Source organism: Centruroides vittatus, unplaced genomic scaffold (genome assembly GCF_030686945.1).
Source record: "Centruroides vittatus isolate TY-2023 unplaced genomic scaffold, ASM3068694v2 scaffold_769, whole genome shotgun sequence".
NCBI classification, from domain to species: Eukaryota; Metazoa; Arthropoda; class Arachnida; order Scorpiones; family Buthidae; genus Centruroides; species Centruroides vittatus.
Window position 1 is genome coordinate 2,094,672 of NW_027122717.1, and position 21,019 is coordinate 2,115,690.

General features: G+C 28.8%; 1 protein-coding gene across 2 annotated transcripts in view; it reads right to left on the reverse strand.

The window, feature by feature from the left end:
• Nucleotides 1-21,019, reverse strand: part of LOC136989866 (uncharacterized) — a 94,587-nt gene that overhangs the window by 8,022 nt on the left and 65,546 nt on the right. For both annotated transcript variants that reach the window (XM_067288150.1, XM_067288151.1), the window contains exons 15-22: nucleotides 18,615-18,727; nucleotides 18,343-18,514; nucleotides 16,770-16,901; nucleotides 14,565-14,645; nucleotides 12,280-12,429; nucleotides 10,132-10,233; nucleotides 7,376-7,550; nucleotides 3,939-4,096 (exon numbers count right to left, since the gene is read on the reverse strand). In XM_067288150.1, the coding sequence (XP_067144251.1) occupies nucleotides 3,939-4,096; nucleotides 7,376-7,550; nucleotides 10,132-10,233; nucleotides 12,280-12,429; nucleotides 14,565-14,645; nucleotides 16,770-16,901; nucleotides 18,343-18,514; nucleotides 18,615-18,727 (1,083 nt within the window). The remainder of the gene's footprint in view (nucleotides 1-3,938; nucleotides 4,097-7,375; nucleotides 7,551-10,131; nucleotides 10,234-12,279; nucleotides 12,430-14,564; nucleotides 14,646-16,769; nucleotides 16,902-18,342; nucleotides 18,515-18,614; nucleotides 18,728-21,019) is intronic.

Here is a 21,019-nt window from a genome sequence, read left to right on the forward strand (position 1 = left end):
ATAACAAAATAGTCTAATTGTAAATACAATAAGAATGAAATTCACAATTAATTACCTAAAACAATTAATGTTTATACAATGCTTTAGAATATTACTTGCAAGCTATTCTGAGCATGTGCAAGAATATTTATTTCTTTTGAATGGTAAGAATGTGATCTAACATGTGATTCCAATCTTATGATTGATTAGTTTGAAAATGCAAAAATGAACAAATTATCTGACAGATTGGCTTTTCCTGTAAAATGGATGCAATTTGTTAAAGTTGCCAATAAGTCATGAATTTGTTCAAACAAAGTAAATCTGTGTCTATTGCAGTTTTGAATAACAAAATGTCGGCAGTAGTCATAGTGTGTAAATCACCATTTGCAAGGAATTTTTGAGAGCATGGTCACTCCTAAATCATGATCATACAGTATTAAAATAAGAGATTTACCAGAATTATTATTGTTATTCAGATATATTTAAATTCATATTATATTTAATTATAATTTAAATTAATTTTATGTTTAAGACCAAAATTTCTAAGATTGAAGCCTATTTATCATTACTTTTTACTAATATTAATATAAAATTTGTGTGGAGTTTGTCTCTTTTTGGGATTAACATTATTAAAAACAAATTTGCAATCAATTGACACAGTGACTTACAAATAATTTTGTTAAAGATCAAAATGTAATACAAAAATTTGTTACCTATTTTTGCACATTTTATCACATTGTCTTGGCCACATTAATAAGAGTCCAAATGCATTGTGGTATTTTCACATTGCAGGATTGCATTTTGGTTGATTATTAAAAGAATCTCAACATGAATTTCACTTTGTGGTTTTACTGAATATGTGAAAACATGTGAAATTTTAAAAAATGCACGCAACATGAAATTTGCACTGTGGATGGATCTGAGATGTTGAAATGTGTTAGGCTGAGACTCCACTAGTGTAAAACAGAATGTAGAAATCCTCACCATAAATACTTTTAATCACGTGACCATATTTTATGCTGGAGCAGTTTGTAAAATGGTCGTAAATTGAGTTGAGCAATGTTCAACTTTCGATGCAAATACGTCTGTAAAAGAAGCTTTTATGTATGTTCTCTCGTGGCTACATGGATACTTGACCTAGTATAGATCTGGAAAGATTTATCAAAAACATCCAAAAGTATTCACGTATCTATGACAAGAGGTATCCCGATTATAACGGATGCCTAAAACATGCAATATGGACAGTCAAAGGAAAGTCCTTCAATTTAGATGAGTATATAATAAAAAAGCTAAGCATATAAGTTCAGTATAATATCTTAATAATATAATGATAAAAGTTAATATATGAAAGTAAAGATATTATTTTTAATACATTTGTAATTATAGTATAGAAAAAAGTTGTAGAATATAATTATTGTCTTTATATCGATATATCACATATACAAATATAACTTCAATAGTACCATCAAAGTAAAAACTTTGCTAGTGGAGCTGGACCTCCACCGCAATCTAAGCATAAACACAAATAGGTCACGTGATTAAAAGTATTTATGGCGAGGATTTTTACTCGTTTTCATGCTTGTGGAGTCTCAGCCTTACAGTTGACTTTTCACTCAATGAGTGTTTTCAGTTTTTGATCCTAACTATGCATTGCATTTTTCAATGTGCAATGAACAAGAACTTTAAAATTATTGTTATTCATAATTTGTTTTATTTGACACATTGCAATGTCAAAAAATCAAATTTTTGCCCTGCAGCCATGACTGTTATTTTTTTTATAATTGACAATAATCAACACAATAAACTTTCATTTTTTGTTCAAAATAATGGTTCAATCCAAGCGAGTTATTAGCAGCTTACATGGCACCATGTGATTTTACACTATATGAGTCATTCTATACAGAAGTCTCAAATACAAACATTCATTAACCCAATTTTTAGATTAACACATTGACTGTTGCACAAGACAAATATAACTCACAGTAGTTTGAGACCACAATGCCATGTGAATTACATATTACTCCATTGCAAGTTTGTGTTTGAAGCTGCATGGTTTGTTTATAACTTGCAATTTAATACTGAAACAGGATATTGATAGTTAATGACATGGGGGACGGAATGACTCATATTAATGCCAAACGATTGCTGGATTATATTAGGCCATAATAATATTGTATTACTAATTAAATGTCAAGTAATTTGGCACTTCTTCTGGAACCTGTTACTGGTGTGCTTCTTGAAAATACAGATTTATCACAAACGCTTTCAAACTTTTGAACAGTTCTTCAGGTGAAATCCAATGGAATGCGAATATTCAAAAACAAATTGAACACCTATTTTACAAAATATATTGCAACTGGCATGTGCATTCATGTGTGGATGGTGGTAATTAAGGGTTAGCGTCTATGAGGGCCTGCCAGGCTACCAATACATTAATCTCCTCTTTCCATCAAACTCCGTATCGATGTCTGAATCCGATGCATATCATACACAGTGGCGATTCTTGTCGTTCGTAACAATCTCATCTTTGTCGTTGACGTCACGATTCTATTCAGTTGATTATACATGTTCGAATGATCTGCGCACGCAACATGGTATAGAATTTTAACCAATAAAATTGTAAAATTTTCGAAAATGCAGAGTATGTAATCATAGATAACGTGGCAAGGAAAGCACATATTCAAATAAAGCACGTAATTTCAACAAAGTTATGTTTTTTGTTTTATAATGTTTTTACAGATTTTGATGTCAATTTGTCTTTTAACAAATAAAAATTTTAATAACCTAAGTTAGAAAAGTGTGAACTTAGATATTTTTCGAAATATTACCATATAATTTCTCCTTAACTATCTAAGTAAGATTAACATCATATTTGATAGTTCAGTAATTGATGTAGGATAATTAGGAAAAAAAAAAGGAATCTGTGTGGGTACTGGAAAAAAATCAGAAGGGTTTTCTCTTTCGAAATATTTTTTCCTGAGATAGAGAACATTCTCTAATACAATTGTACAGCACGAGTAGGATTGAGTTGTCCAAATTGGATATAACAAAATCAAGGTGAAAGACGATAGAACGGTCAAAAGACAACTATCCGCTTGTCTCTGATAAACAAGAGAAGCGAAGAGAGAAAAAGTTGTCCAGAATCGCGTTTAGAGAGACAAGATGATCTCTCAAGACGTAAATAAATGATTAGCCAATCAGCGATCGGCTTGTGAGAGACAACAGACGAGAGACAATGACCAGAATACGAACCCTGATTTCACCCCAGTGTTTAGGTAATGTTGAACTTTGCATTCAAGCAATTTAACCTAGAGGTAAATGTTAGGCACCATCTCTTGATAAATTTAATAATTATAATTAAATTAATATTTAATAATTTAGAAAGTTCTAGAAGAAAAGAATTGGTCTGAAGCAGAACTCAAACCTGCAACTGAAGATGTGTTACAGTACTGGTTACTCACAGCATGATTATGTCTAAATTAATGGTTCTGGAAGCAAAGATTGGGCAGAGGTTTGGGTAGCATAATTGGTAACATGTCTTCAAAGAAACCGAGAATGGTGTGTTAGAATCCTGCTATTTTCTGGATCCTTGTAAATTAATTAGTAAATGTTAGTTTAATTATAATTATTAAATTTATCAAGAGATGAAAATGCCTGTCTCTAAGCCAAATTACTTGAAATTTAATTAGTAATTATTAGCATTATTATAGCCCAATGTAATCCAACAATCACTTGGCATTAAATTATCTTTAAATTGCAGCATGTTTGCTTCAGAAAATATTTAGTATTTTATGAAGCAACTAAAACAATCTCATTTCAAAACTTTATTTGTGACTATATTAACTAAATCTTTGAAAATTAAGTTAAAATCATCAAATTGTTCATTTTTGAATAGTGTTATATAGAAAAAATTTCCTAATAATTTTTTAATGTCATTAAAGTTCAAATATAATTCTTACAGAATTTATTTCTTCAGCATTAGCATACAAAGGAATATCGTTTCCGTCGGTTTCTATAGTTTGAGAATGACCGGCTAAATTACGAGTTTCCATTGTATCTAAATCGGTTTCCATGTACGAGCTTTGATGTTTCTTTCGAATTGGCAATGGAATCGAACCTAATGGAAAGAAATATTTTAAGCATTGTTAATAAACTAATAATTACTTTTTGTTTAATTAATATCTTATTATAAGTTTATTAATTTAATTTATATACAGTATATTTTTAATCGTACATATTTAAAAAGTTATTTATAGATTACAATGAACGTATAAAATGTTTAATGACAAAGAAAAGTAAAAATTTCATAAAAAGAGATATTACGAAATTTGAATATAAATAAATTATTATGGGCAGTACTGCTTAACAACAGGAGTATGTTCCAAGAAATACATTGTTAAGCAACTTTCATTGTTATGCAAGTGAAATGATGTTAAACAGTATGTATCTGTTAAATAGGAATCTCCCAGCAAATTAGAACAGGGAGAAGAAAAGATGAGTTTGCACTAATGGAGTTCTCATTAAAGGGATATCATGTTTAAAACTCTCTTTCTTTTCCACTTTTCTATTCTTAATCTGAAACATGAAATTGAAATATATTCATATTCAGTATTGAAAATAATAAAAATTAAGTGTTTCTGCTGATTGGCTTTTCTTTTTTAATATCTGAGAATAAATTAATCTGATTACAGTCCAAGTCAACAATAAAAACTGCATTACAGTATTCTGATTCTGTTAGTTAGGCCTAGTTCTGTAAAAAATAATCAATGGTATAGGGCTACCATAAATAATGTCCATACTGGAAGGGAAAGAAGTGATTATGACAAGTTGGACAAAGTCTGACAAGGAGAGGGAGGGGGTTGAACTTCAATGAATGTCTGTTTTATTTCATTAAATTTTATACAGTTTATACATTTTATTATTCATTGAGTGGTAAAGATTTTGGGGTTCAGTTTTGTTGTACATCCAAAGGGGAGGGGGTTATGGAAACTAGGACAATAGGGGGAAGGGAAGTAAAAATTTCAAAAAAAATGTGGACATAGTTTATGGACAGCTCCTATTCTGTTTCTTCCTGCAACTATAGTTACAACTTACAAAATTACAAATGGAATCAAATGACTTAGCAAGATTACAATGCATGTTTTCATTAAAAAAAATGGTACTGAGCATTGCAACTGTTGCCATGACTTGGAAGTGTGAAGGGAGAGCCAATTTTTCTTCTTCCTCTTCTCATCCATTCTTCCCCAAGTTCATTGCAGGTCCCATTGGTCCATTCCTCCACAGAAGTGTGAGATCCATGATTTTAAGGATATTAAAATCCATTTTTAAGCAAAATTTTATATATCTGTCTCAATGGTTGGGAAAAACATTTCTCCAGATACGATTGAATGACATTCTCTATCAACAAATGAATGAGAATTTTACCACTCAGTTGCCAAATGATAACATCTGATTATGAAAGGAGAGGAAAGTAAGCAACACCATTGCATCAGCTATGGTAACCCTTCATCTTGCACTTGCAGATTCATCATTCTAACTGCCGCTCACATGACTACTTTCCCAGGCTAAATGTATATGTTGCAGGGATATGATACAAGTGGGGATTTGGTCAAATCCCTAAGGGAGATGATCAATTTACTGAAGATGTTAAAATAAAGGTTCGATATTGACATTTCCCTAATTAAATGAAGTGATTTGATCAAATCTCTTAACTGGTTTCGTGAAATGACAAAAAACGAATCAACAAAGTAAGAAGTACTTATATGAAAAGATAGAGATAATGCCAAGTTTGAGAGGACGTTATTTGTTTTAAAGGCACATCTATTTGTTTTGCATTGTACCTTGAATTTTTCACAGGAACATTTCTTAAACCCTTGACCTCTGAATTAAGATAATTTCTCGCAAACTTAGCTTTATTGGTGGGACAGTTTCAGTAAATGTGGTTGTAGCTATTTGAAGAGCGTTTCTAGGAAGCCAATCTTTTATAATACCAGCTGAAGTACCAATTTGGTATAAACCATTTTTTTAATCTAATACTATCCCCATAATATTATTTCCATCTAACGGACCTCTATCTACCTTAGGTACATCAACCAAAACTGAAATTTACTAACACGTCCTTAAATTCCTTCAATGAAAAATCTTCCATTTTTTCAGCTGATATTTTTAAGTATTTTGCGACATGTTCCCTTTGATCTATAATTTTCTTTTCTTTTTGGCATAAGTAACATAAAATTTTCCATCCATATCCTTCTTCTTTTACACTATTTCCACATATTGCATGTTTATTTTATCTTTTCACTAAAATAGTACAGGTATTTGATCAAATCACTCATTTTTTTAGGGAAATGACATTATAGAATTGTCATTTTAACATCTTCAGTAAATTGATCATTTCCCTTAGGGATTTGACCAAATCCCCACTTTTATCATATCCCTGCGACATATATAAGGATGAAGCACCTATACTTTGGTGCGTTTTGTCATAATGAGGTTTTAAATGAAGTAGAAGAGATAGAAGGAGCTCTGTGCGCCTCTACCTCCATAAAATGGACCTGACCCCATCCCCGGAGAAGACACTCATAATTCCCTTGATGGTGAATCTTCGTCAAGATGATAGAACGACGTCTTATTGATGATCAACAAGAATTGAGGTATTTTGTTAGAAAGATGTAAACTCTCTCTTGGAAATTAGGCACGCTTTCCGTGGCATAAGAATTAAACTAGCCACCTCATTGTATAATCATATGTTAATCGTATTTAATCACTGAATTTGTAGTATGTATATCTTAGATTTATAGTTTTATTAAACTTTTATTTGTTGAGTTTAAAAACCTGTCTACATGTCTTAATCGAGCTAATGAAACCTTATTGACTTGCACACTGTGGTCCCCACTTGATCATTTAACGAGTCCTCCTACTCATAAATTCTGTTAAAAATCACAAGTTAGGATCTACGTAATTCAAAGATAATTTTTAATATATATCTTACACAGCATTATTAATGTGATTTTGGAGGTTGTAAAACGTATTAGATTACTTTAAAAAATGAAAAATAATTATATCATTTGATTTCAAGCTATTTTGTATATCTTAAAAATAATTAATTCTATCCCAGGATCCCGGGAAACGGTTCACTTTTATTCTGGAATCCCGGGACAATCAAAACACTGGGAAATGAGAAACCCTAGCTGAAGTATTTAAGACTTTTGGCCTCCATTACTATGTTATTAAAAACACTGATTAAATAAATTAGTGAACTAATTTATTATTTTTGATCTTAGCTTAAGTCTAAATGATTTTCAAATAAATAAAATGTAGTTTTTTAATACCATCAAGTTTTATTTATCTTAGATTAAAACAAATGTCATAGCAAATATATGTAATTCAAACAAACCTGCTACACCAGTTGGACTGGCTCTAACTTCTGAAACTAGAAACTTGTGCTTCAGTTCGGCTTTTACTTTCTCAACATTACTATTAATATTTTTTCTATGAGATGAGAGTTCATCTATAATTTGTTGTATTCTTTTTAATTCTGATTCAATATCTATCTCTTCTGTGGAGGAATTCTGCAAGAAAATTTATTATTTATTTTTTACAATAATTTTAAGAATAGTGAAGCATATATATTAAAAATTATGTTTAAAAAAGACTATAAATCTATTCTAGTTGATCATACAAAGACAATCTAATGCCTTCAGTCCAACATATGGATGCCTTCATTAATGCAGTTGTTTGTTCCCACTATATGTACTGTACAGTACATGTACAATCTCTAGAATTATTAGCAGAATTCATTTATTTAACCCTTTCCTGGCCAGGGTACCGTTCTGTCGTAACCCTAATTCTTAAGCAAATCGGCCAGGGTACCGATTCATCGTTACTCTGGTCAAATATCGATAAATTTTACAAAAATTGATAACAGATGTCAGCACTTGAGGGCATCGTCTTGTCTCTCGTTTGTTTCACATATTTTTGTCCAGATGGTGTTTTGTTGACTTAAAAAATTTTAATTAATGGTTTTTTTTTTCCTTAATTTTTCATTTCCTGGTAATTTTTTATTTCATTTTTAACATATTTATGCAATAATATTTCTATAATAAGTTCATTAATGCTATATTGAGTTTACTCAGTTATAATACGTCAACATGTTATAAATATTTAACTTGTGACATTCAGTTCTGATATTTTATATATTTTTTTTAATTTTTAATTTCTATTTTAATTGAAAATATCAGCAAATGTTACATGTATTGCTACTGGTAATCATATATTTATTACAAAAATATATAATCTCATTTATTATGAAGTGAATAAAGTATATTAGTTAATTATATTAGTTGATAGCAGAATAAAGTTTTGATTTCAAACAAATGTTTGATATAATGTGCGATAATTTCACAACAAATAAACATACATGCATAAGTGTTATATCAAATTGTACAAAACAATATTCTACATCGTTCTGGCTCAGTGCCAATAAGAATGAAGTAACCAGACAATGTTAAATCTGACAAAAAGTAACATATTTTCAAGTTTGAATGTCAGTTATGATATATTATTTTTTTTCCCTCAAATTTTTCAAATAAAATTTATTGAAAAATGTCGTATTTAAAACTAATTATATTGATAAATATATTTGATTTTTTTCATATGAATTAAATAATAATTTAATTTTTGGTGAATTTCTAAAGTAATATTACCTGATTCACCTATTTTGACCTTGGCCATTTTACGAAACAAACATACGGCAGGCTAAGGGTTAAGCAGGTGGAAAAACTGGATAGACTCAAATAAACCAAATAAAAACTAAACCTTGATAAATCCAGCTACAAATTTATTGAAATAAAAACATTTTCAATCAGATTTTACTGATCTTCTTTAGTTAAAAGTCTTTTGAATTCTTTAGAATGTGTAATTACAAATTCAAAATAACTAAGTCTTAAATATGAAAATTTTAAAAATTAATAATTCAAATATAATAATTAATAAACTCAGAAAATTAAACCCTGTAAAATGAATTAAATTAACAAATATCAAACAATTTAAAAATTTGTAAGCTGTAATTGTTAATAAAATGTTCATAAATTGCCTGCCTGGTGTTTGATAGGTTTTCTGCATCTCAATGATTGATGCAGTGTGACCTTTTGTGTGCTTTATATATTTCTAATTTTTCTGGAAACAATGATCTTGTGTAAGTTAGAGGTGGGCCTAATGACTTTGGCTTGATCCAACTGAATGTGTACATCATTATTCTGTGAATAAGCTGCCAGTGCCATGTTACCAAGGTTTTTTCTAACCACTTATTTATGTTCCTTGACCCTCTGCTGTAAATTACAAAGAATAGCTCCTATGTAGACTAGCCTTGAATTGAAAATGATCATCGACTGGAATGGAGTAAATCCCAGTGGCTGAGTCAGGTCATGTGGCTTCATTCCGCAGTATCTTAAAAATTGAAGGATTATGTTGACATATTAAAGATCCACCAGTATTGCAAACCACTTTCTTCTGGATGTTGAGGAAGATTGGGTTATAATTTAACATCCAGAAGAAAGCTATTTATTTCCCAAAGATTTTCTTTTTACCATATTTCACAGAATATGATTAACCTCAAATATATACTTCATGAAAATTTTACTCATTTTAAAAACACTTGTAAATGCATTCTTTATAACGTTTAAATTATTTATTTTCATATTCATGATTGTTTTACTATGTTAATATGTTCTAATGTATTCTAATCGTTTTTTCCATTTCATATTTTTAGCTCATTTCTTTTTATTATTTTTATTGTTACATGGGTTGGTAGTATTAATCAGATCTTTCCTAATGTAACTAAAATAAATAAATAAATATGGTCTGTTGTGTTGTTTACTCTAAATAGTTATCATTGCTCCCACAACACAACTTTTACTATAGCTCCCTTGAGATCATGAGCTGCCAAATATACATACATACCAATTCATATGTCATTTAGTATCTGAAATATTTTAAGAATTCATTCCTTGTATTATAATTAAAATTTGCATAGAGGCACCATGTCAATGTTTCTATGGCAAATTCAGTATCAAAGCAATAAATAACTAGACTTTTGTTTTAATATTAATTGCAATTTTGATTTAATATTAATTAAAATAAATCAATATTTACCTCAACATTTACTTTATATTGTAAATGCTGCTTGATTTGAAGTTTTAGAGCAATGGCATCTTGTTCAAGTTTTGTATTTTCTCTTGATAAACATTCTAATTTCTATAAAGAAAAAAATTATTAGTTTATTATACAAAATTTAGATGTCATTTTAAACAATGGAACAATATTATTTTTAAAACAGTTTTATAGATATTTTATTGATGTACAAAGTGGACCAAGAGTCCCTTTGCCAGAAGTTGTTAGAGGTTTCTCAGTCATAGACATGGTCTAATTTGGTGGATAATGGAGTGAACAAGAATCTGGCATGATTTGGTCTCTAGCCCAGATATAACACACAGCAATTAGCTTTGAGACATTGTGAAAGCGAAAATTTATAAATTCCACCTTACAGTAGTCAAAGATCTTAAAAATAGCTACTAGGAATTGCTGTAATAATTCACAACTGTCATCATGGAAGTTGTCCAGAACAACATGAGGAAAAATTGAATTTGGGTGGAGAATAACTTCAAACTAGAGCATAGAAACTTTGTAGTCATTCTCTAGGAACACAGTCCAACTCCTGTTTATTTGTTTAGCAGTTGTATGTTTTTTGCAATTATACATTAAAAAATTTTCTCCATTATAAAACACATCAGTTACATGATTTTTCACTAACATGTCATATTTTTCTCTACTCTGCAGCACTTTTGTCTCACTTATGAGTTATTTATTCTGAAATGGAAAAATTGTTTTAAATTTTCTTTTTCACTTTCACAGCTATTATATGTAAAAGGGTCACAAATGACCTCCCAAGATTTTTACATTTTTGAACCTGGGCAAAAATATTTATGGCCCAGGGGTGATAAAAAAAACACTTATTGGCTTAAACAAAGACAATCAACCTAAGAAGAGTGAATCAAAGCTAAGATCGCCTGAATATAACACAAATTAATCGAATTTTTTAATTTACACCGAACGGTGTATTTTGCATTACCGATTAACGAAAAAGTCACATGATATATACCGATCAGTAGTTAACTGCATGGAAAGGGTTAATGGAAAGTTAGAAAAACTATAAATGAGGTAAATAATCAGAGTATGTTTTGAAAACTAATGTGCTTTTATATTTAGAAAAATTTCTAATAATCTATAACTTTATAAACAGCTTTATTCTTGTGTATTGTATGTTAAATGAGAACATTCAATAGTAAGAACTAACTAAAACTAAATTACAAAGACTTAATTACTGTATATTAGTTTCATTTAAAACACTGCAGTTGAAAGAGTGAAAAAGAGTTTTATTAATAAAATATAAGACCTTTTTTTAAGAAGTTACCAGAAATTGTCTAATTATTGTATATAAAAAACATTACAATAATGAAATAAGGTGTGATAATTGAAAACATTTTCAGACATTTAAATGTCCATTTTCAGACCAAAAGATCTTTTCAGATAGTAGATAAAAAGTTCAGAAATCAAATTAGAACATACATTCTGAATATCAGAAAATGTGATTTACAATAGAATGTTCCAAATGTTAATAAGAACTTTTAAAATTGTTGGACCTAAAGATGAATGTTTAAACTGCTGAAAACATTTGAAATAATAAAATAAGTGCTGGAGAAATAAGGTGTGATAGCGGTAACATTTTAAAAAACATCCAGTTGGTTTTCAAGTTAAGATATTAAAAACTTTAAAGTAGAAGTAATAGATTTCGACAATGTTTGGATTTGGAAATCTTTCTAAAAGTAACAAATTCTCTTATGTTTTCAATAGTCACACATCATAGGCAAACTGTATACAATGCAATAGGTTTTTCATTTCAGAAAGTGAGTGAGGACAATGCAGTTTTGCAAGTAGGTTCCAGCAGAAGTGCAGTGTTATTCATCATAAACATCTTTTTTCTGGAAGAAACAATCACTTTGCTTATCCATTCAAAGGTTAGATTCAAAAAACAGACACATCAAGCTGTGGCTTCTGATATCTTGCGAAGTGTACAGTTGGATCTCTCATCCAAATCTCTGAATGTAACATGTCAATCATGTCAAGTGTATCATCTGAACAATCATTTTGCTTACAATGTTTGACTTGTCAGATATACCCGAAATCACACACAGAATAATAATAATAAGAATGACTTTAGTAAATTAATAAAAAATTAAATACCTGTATACTTTGCATAAGAAACCGAGTGACTCTCGACAATTCTTTTTCAATCATTCGTTGCTGTTTATATAATCTTCCTATGTCTACAGCATTATTCCTGAATTCTGAAACTTTCTTCTTAATTCCATCTAATGTGATTTCTAAAATACCCTAGATATAAAAAAAAATTCAAATTCCGTTCTCATATTTGTATTTATAAAAATTAAAATTTACATATATGTTTCTGCTAAACTACTTGATTCATTTTTAATTTTGCATAAACATTTAAATATTTTACTTTTATAGTGAATTTTATTAAAAAACAGACTTATAAATCAAAGCATTTAACAGTTAGCTAAATGATTTATATAATTTCTCTTCTATAAACATAAATATTTATTTAATATAGCCATTAATATAAAACTATTCAATAAGATCTAATGAAAACAGTTTTTACTTCTAACAAACAATGTCTTACTAATTTTAAATATTGCCAACATTGTTCTTTTTGCAATGTTGGTTGAAGTAAACAGTCTTTTATTAAGACAAATAAATAATTCATTCAATATTCTGAAAGGATATTGTTGACCAAATTCTATATCATATTTTATGCACATATGGTGTGTGATATTTAGAATTGATTTTTCACATACATGTACTATACAATCATTTATGAAAAGAATAATTTTACAATAAACAAATTTTTTGAAGTTTTCTACTGAATATTGAATAAGATAATAAAAAATTTAATTATGATATTAATTAAATTGCTGCATACTCAAATAAGTTTGTTGAAATTCAAAATTAAACAATAATCCAAAACCTGAATCAAATATACAAATAGTTCTTCACTTATGACTAAGTACTGTATTTAATTTTAAATAAATGTTTAATATTTTAATTAATTTAACATGGTATTTCATTAATAAAAGCTCATGGAAACAAGCAGATAGCACATTCAAAGGAATTAAAAGCATACCAAGGAAATATTATAATTGTCATATGAAATTGATTTTATTATTTAATTCATTTTAGTCACACTTGCTAACTGCAGAGTTGCTCAGTCCAGATAAGTTTCATTTTTGATTTTTGGGTTGTAATGCAAATTTGAGTTATAGTAATTTAAATAAACTCAATATTGCTGTATGTTCTCTTTTTGCAAGACATGTCATCTTTTTGAATAAAAATTGCTTAGACAAAAAGTTTTACATAAATATTTAAAAAATGATGATAAAAAACAAAATTATAAAATAATAGAATTACCTTATTTTCATTGGAAATGTATATACTTGTAAAAAGCAAAAAATATATATAAGGGCAATAAACACACAAATATACAGTATTATATTTAAATACAAATATGAACTCCATAACCTCAATTATCAGATTAAAGCAAAATGATTGTCAGATTATATCTGGCTATATTAATGCTATTAATACTACTTACTGTTATTCACAGTGTTGACTTGGGATGATTCAGTGGCATTGACCTATAACTCTTGGTATATTTACATAAAACCAATATGGTTATATCTAAATTAATAGTTCTGAAATAAAGATTAAACGGAGGTCAGGGGTAGCGTAACTGAGAATGCAACTGCATGGTAAGCAGGAGTTGTGGGTTCAAGTCCCATTTTGGGCTGATTCTTTTTTTCCAGAACCTTGTAAATTAATTATTAAAATATTAATTCAATTATTAAATTTATCTACAGAGAGCACCTAACACTCATCTCTAGTCCAAATTACTTAATATTTAATTATTAATGGTAGCATTAATGTAGTCCAATATAATCTGGCAATCATTTGGTTTTAATTATATTTGAAATTTAATTATTGTACCATGCTATTAGTGTGATTGTTTGAAACCAAAAATAATTTGTTTTTATTTCAAACAAATACAAATAGTTTCAGCTGTCATAAGTAAAATAGTTGTATATCAGAAATTGCCTATAATAAATCAATTATTAAAATATAAAACATCTTAAATTCAATGAATATTTATAATGCTGAAATAGTTTAAGCATTGGAGTGCTTAAAGTTTTGTTCAATTCCTGATCTATTTAAATTTCAAGTAAAAATATTTATTATTATAAATTTATATATTAATAATGCAATTTTTATATATCCAGATGCTAACATATATTTGATCTAGCAAGAATATTCAATAGACATATATATTACTTAAAGTTTAAAATATTTTTTGTAAAATATGAAGAGTTTTAAACTTTCTAAATATTATTTTTAAAATAATTTAATATGCATATAATATAGTCTTTAAATATCAATACATAACTATTTGAACTTACTCGATCTTGCTGTAATGAAGTAAATGTATTGAATTCATCTTGTAACATTCTATCTGAGTGACAAAGTTGCTGCAACCTTTCCTGAAAACATGATTTTAAATTTAAGATAAAATCAATAATTTGAATACATATATTGCATTTCAGAAAACCATTTTTAGTTCATATTTATTATAAAAACAATATTTTAAGTTAAATGCATATTATTAACATACTTAACATATATTAATGTTCAAATTTATTAACTTAATACAAACTTCACATTCCAAAACTTCTTTTGACATCCCAATTATGCAAATACAATAATGTATACTATACCCAGTTCTATAATATACACTATAGAATCTACTTACTGAAATCATTTTGCCTATATTGATAATAATAATAGTTGAATGATAAACTTAAGTAGAATTAAGGAATAAGTAAATAACACTACAATTTGTGGAAATTCTGACTTCATTGACTCTGACATTAAAAGGATATGTTAAAATAATTAAAAAGTGTATAACTTGGAGATTTATTAATTAATTGTAATTCATCCAGTGTTTTTGCAGCTGCTGTTTGCCGTACATCCTTCAATAATAGCTAGATTATAATTAAAATAAGAAATTCCAACTTCTGTACTGCAAACAAATAACCATTAAAATAATCAATGCTTAATAAAAAATATCAAGATTTCCACACATTGAGGCCAATGACATGAAAAGACAATCTAAACTATTTACCTAATATAAAGATCACTTAATCAGAATTTGATTTTAGAAGTTTTTATAGTGTATTAAAATCGTAAATTAAACGTATTTCTCTCTAACTAATAAGTACTAATAATAAAAGATAAATCACAGTTGTGTGACTTATCTTTTACTTTTAGTATTTGGCACCTGTTGTTATTTATATTTTATTACTTTTACAATTAATTTGCATATTTTGAAATATTTCTTCAGGTAACATTAAACGACTGAAAACAATATCTGCGATATGAAATGTAAATTTACTATATACTGTATATTACATTGTTCTTAGAGAATCTGAAATGATGGTTGGAAGTATAAACTTGTTTATCAAAACCAAATTATCTTTTAGATGTTATTAATGATTAGATTTTGATCATTAGTATATATTACACCTAATAACTACTGATCTGACAGTATAACTACAAGATTTATTAAAAAAGTAAAACTGAAAAATACAGTTTATGTTCAGTTCTTGTAAAACATTAACATTAAATATTTGCAAAATTAACATATATATTAATTGACGAGACTATGTCTTATTTATAAAATTGCAGTGCCGTAACGGTTGGACACCTTAGAGGTATGAAGCAGTACATGTCAAGAGTTGAAATTTGGCACAAAGTATTTGGTGCCCAAATCATGTGCACTTAAAAAAAACCAGTCTTGTAGGTAGTCAGGGGACTGACAACCGGAACACAATAAAATACAAAATGGCGACACTCTCTACAAACAGGCAGTAGTGCAAGATTTGCGCATGCGTTGCTTGTTGGTAAGTTGGAAATATGAATATTGTGAAATCGAATTTTGACAAACAAATCTTTAAAAAAACCCATTTACCTGTCCCGTGTTATTCCCCACATATCTCTGGTCGCCACATGCTGATCTTGACTGGTTGACCGAAGATATCTTGTTTCAGCATCAGAACGTTTTTGAAACTAGATGGTGCTAGTTGTTATAATTTTATATTAAAACTAACTTCTAAAATATAATTTTTTTCATTTTTACATTTATTAATATATTTACTTTGTTTGTGCAAAATAAAAAAATAATTTTGGACGATACAATAGCTACGATTATTTTCTTCAAAAATGGGAAATTTTTGTTAGGAATTGACAAAAATTCAACTGGGGTAACATGCAGCAGAGAGAAATTTCAACATTGGATAGGTTAATTTCACCGAAAATGCTTCATGCATGACCTCGTGGTCATGGCCATGGCTGGTAAAGTTTGAATGATCGCACTCAAAACCAATGATACCAAAGAAGATTGGAGAATAAGAACGAGATCTGCCATAAGTGTCAAAGTGATCCGCTCAGTAGTGAGTCTCCGAGACATCATCTTGTCCCAAAAATGGTCTTGCCGTTTTACTTGTTTCGTATATATAATCCTGATAATTGTCTAGCAAGAGTATACCTTACAATATATTTGTAAAGTAATATATTATAACTAGAAATATCATTAAAAAAAAGTATACCTCTAAACTGTCTTCACTAAGATTTATATTAGAAGATCCTTCCTTGCAATTAATTTGTCTAGAATGGAGTTGACGAGATAATGCTAACAATTGCATGTATGACTTTGAGGAACCTGCATTAGTATTTTCCTCCTTTTAAAATAAAATTAATATGATTAAAATCTCAATTTCTCTTTATAAAAATTTTATAATATCACACAGTTAGAGAAAAAAGAGACATAAGAGAAAAAATTTTCTTATAAAAGATATAAATAATTTTAAATTAAAAGATAAAATATAAGTTATAAAAATAATAATAATAATAACACGAATTTAGTTAATAATAATTAGACTGAAGAGGTTAACTAAATCACTACAAATTACACATATTTTGCAATATACAATTTTTTCCTCTTTTTCCTATGGGCATTAAGAGGGCCTTTTTTATGAAGCCCATTATGGGCTTGGCCAGGGCCACAATGGGATGACTCAACACATCCAAGATGGACAATCCCCAAAAAATTCCTGGGGTCTTTTGACTCATCCAGATTCAAACCCATGTCCTGAGTGGTAGGCTGCCACCTTAATATTGAAAAAATTCAACCTCCCTGGGCCATCAGTCATGCCTCAAAAGTCATATAAGCTTCAAAAGGAACTGGAGACAGTGAAATGTTTCACATTAAAAGCAATTTATTACTCTGAATTCAAGAAAAACTTTCAAAAGTCACATTAAAGATTGGAAAAAGAAGATTGTAAATACAAACCACTTAAACTTAAGGATCCTATAAACTCCTTTTAATCTAACTTATAAAGATTATGAAAATGTGATTAATAAATAAATTGTCACAATTTTTTCACATTTAAATAAAATAAATGTTTTCTATAGCACACAGTATAAAAAGGATCCCGGAAGGATGCTGAACCAGAACTTGATCTGTCTCTCATTGGCACTGTTAAGAGTAATATTCTCTAAAATTTTCTTAATTAGCAGTTTAATTAATCATGTCTGTTTGAACTATTCTACAACAATTTTTAAAAATGAGAATTTTAAGGATGGTCTATATAGGCAAACCCTGACAAATACGATGGGGTTAGGTTCAGACCATTGTTATAAACAGCATATCACCTTCAAGCAAAATAAAGCCACTTTTTATTTGTCAGTTTATATAAATCAATACATTATCACTGACAAATAAAGCCAACCACTTATTGAGTGCACAAAAGTACAAGGCCAAAAAAATTAATGCAAAAGCAAAATAAGGAGATCTTAGGAGTGTGTTTTTTATTTATTAAGAGCAAGACAGGTACTGAAAATAATAAATATGAATACAATTGAAATGTGTCATATTAGCAAAGCCCTCTAAAGCAAAATGTTTTAAACCAAGGTATACCTATAATAAATAAGAATCTTACCTTAAATAATACAATGTGTTTTGTGTTTAAAATATCATTAACACATTTTTATTTTTTAAATAGAAAAATTTAATATGGTTTGGTATTACTAATACTAAAAAAAATTCACAGACATATAAAATAATGCTGTCTAACCTGTTTATCTAAATAGCATTCTTTTTATAAAATTAAAAATTCTTACCAAATTAGTATGTGTCACGTAATTTCTTTCAGATCCATATAAACTTCCCAGCTTTACCATATTTTCTACTAGATTTACCAATGGCTGGCCCATCTCAAACTGTTTCTGAAATTCATGCATCTGGTGGCGTAGTTCTTCGCATTTTTTAAAATGTTCCTCTCTGGAGGATTCACTAAAAATTTCCTTTTTTTTTACAAATTTTTCTTATAAAAAATTTCAATTTATAAATAAAATTAAAATATAAGTTATGAAATGCTTATTATTTATCTTACATTTCAACTAAATATTGTTCATTTTCAAGCTGGATTCGACATTGTTGCCTTGCTTTGGCAATTCTATGTTGATTTCTCCTCAACTGAATAAGTAGCAAGACTAATTCTTCGTGCTGAAAAATGATTAAATAAGTTAATTCTATAAATGCACAGTATATATAATAAAATACTGCAATAATAGATTTAATAACTAAATAAAAATAAATTTATTATTGAATTATCAGGGCTGGACTTAGATTTGTTATGGCCCTTCTCTTCCCTACATAATGATGCATATAAAAATGTGAGATCATAAGCTATAAACTAATAACACAAGGCCCTAAGATGCAATTTGTTTCACTTTTGTAAAAATCCAGCCCTGTACATTATAGTTTATCACATTATTAATCCTAAATGCTTGCAAACAAAGTTATAGCTGAAAGGTTTATGTTGATATAATAGTTAAAACAGTCATAATCTTCCATTTTGTATAACAATATGTTTGAATAAAGCAATTTTTATGCCAATAAATTAGGTATTGATCAAAGTGTAAGCAATTAAAATGAACAAAAATGAAATTTTTAGTTCTAGGACTAGTACTAGGACTTATTATACCAGTGACCTGGTTCTGCAAATTTAAGAAAACTGATCAGAAAAAATAGTCTTTATTTTTCACCTGAACAGATGAATAATAAAGACTACTTTTTCTGATCACCAGTATAATAAGTCCTAGTAGACAATTTACATACTAAACTGCATAATAAAGACATAGAGGCATATGAATTAAAAAATGAAATGTATTTGAGACCAATAAGGCTATATAAATTCTGGAAAAGAAAGAATATGTGATAATAATGACTAGCAAAGACACTCAAATTGGGTCAAATTTTTATTCTGTTGACTGTATCAATGAAGTACAGTAGAGAGTCGCTTATCCGAATACCGGTTATTTGAAACGTCGGTTATCCGAACACTTTCCAGTCAGACTGTATTGTGCTGAATCGAACTTTTTTGATACTAGATTTACTTCTAAAGTATAATTTTTATGTTTTTATATTTTTCAATATATTTATTTTGTTTGTACAAAATAAAGAAATAATTTTTAACGATACAATAGCCTCGATTATTATTACAAAAATTTTTGTTAGGCTTAAAATCAATGAAAATTCAACACAAAGCGACACACGACGAAGAAAAATTTCAACATCAGACAGGTTAATATATTTTTTCGTACATAATCGGTTATCTGAAAAATCAGTTATCCGAACAACCCCAGTCCCCAATTGATTCAGATAAACGACTCTCTACTGTATATATATTTATTTCCGATTAGAATACTTGCAACTAACAATCTTTGTAACTCTAGAAACATCAATAATCAGGAACAAGCACATAAATATTCACAAAAATGAAAAGTTCATACATAACAAAAGTTTTTAATTTCAATATTGGAACCCTTCTTCCTGAACTTTCTCTCTTTTAATATTCTGAATCCTTCTTGTCATTGAAATGCTAAATCATTTCAAACTTGTAATATAATTCTAGAAACATTAGGCACTAATACACTTTAAAATAATTTGTTTCATTTCTTTCTCATATTTAGAAATATAGCACATCTCAATAAATGATGAATATGGGACTGGAATGGTATTGGAATGGTACCAGATAAAGAAGATTGCCAGATTATTAGAAGGTAAATTTGATATTTTAATCATTCAGAAAGAAAATGTGTGATTTTTCATGATATTAGTACACTGTATTAAAACCCTTTCCATGCTGGTATACGCCCTTAGGCATATTGTCATGTGACTTGCCGTTGATTGGTGATGCAAGATTTGCCTTTAGATGTAATTAATCAAAAAATTCGATTAATTTGTGTTATATTTGAGTTTTCCAGTGATCTTAGCATTGATTTGCTCTTCTGTAGGTTGATTGACTTTGTTTAAGCCAATAATTGTTTTGTTACCATCCCTGGGCCATAAATATTTTGGTAAAAAGGACCCCCCTACCATTCTACAGCAAATCTTTACAGTTAACTACACAGTTGACTGAAAACAATCAAAGGAAAACTCCTTCTACAGTTTTATTGGGTATCTTCTGTCTCTGTTGACATTACTTTAACTAATCACAGACTTGAGAAAGGAAAAAATTGCCACGAAAAGCCCCGCCTCCAACTAGGGATTGCAATTGCTGGATCCCTCATCCAGCAATCCAGCTGGATCCAGCATATTCTTCGGCCTGCTGGATCCAGCATTTGGTGCTGGATCCAGCGCTGCGAATCCGCAAATACTCAATTAACTTTCTAAATAATTGCGCAAAAGTCTACGTCATCGCGTTCCCGCTTTGCTAACTGCTAGACTGCTACTAATTACTTACTCACTACTTTACTAACACTAATAATTAAATTACTTATAAATAAACTATAC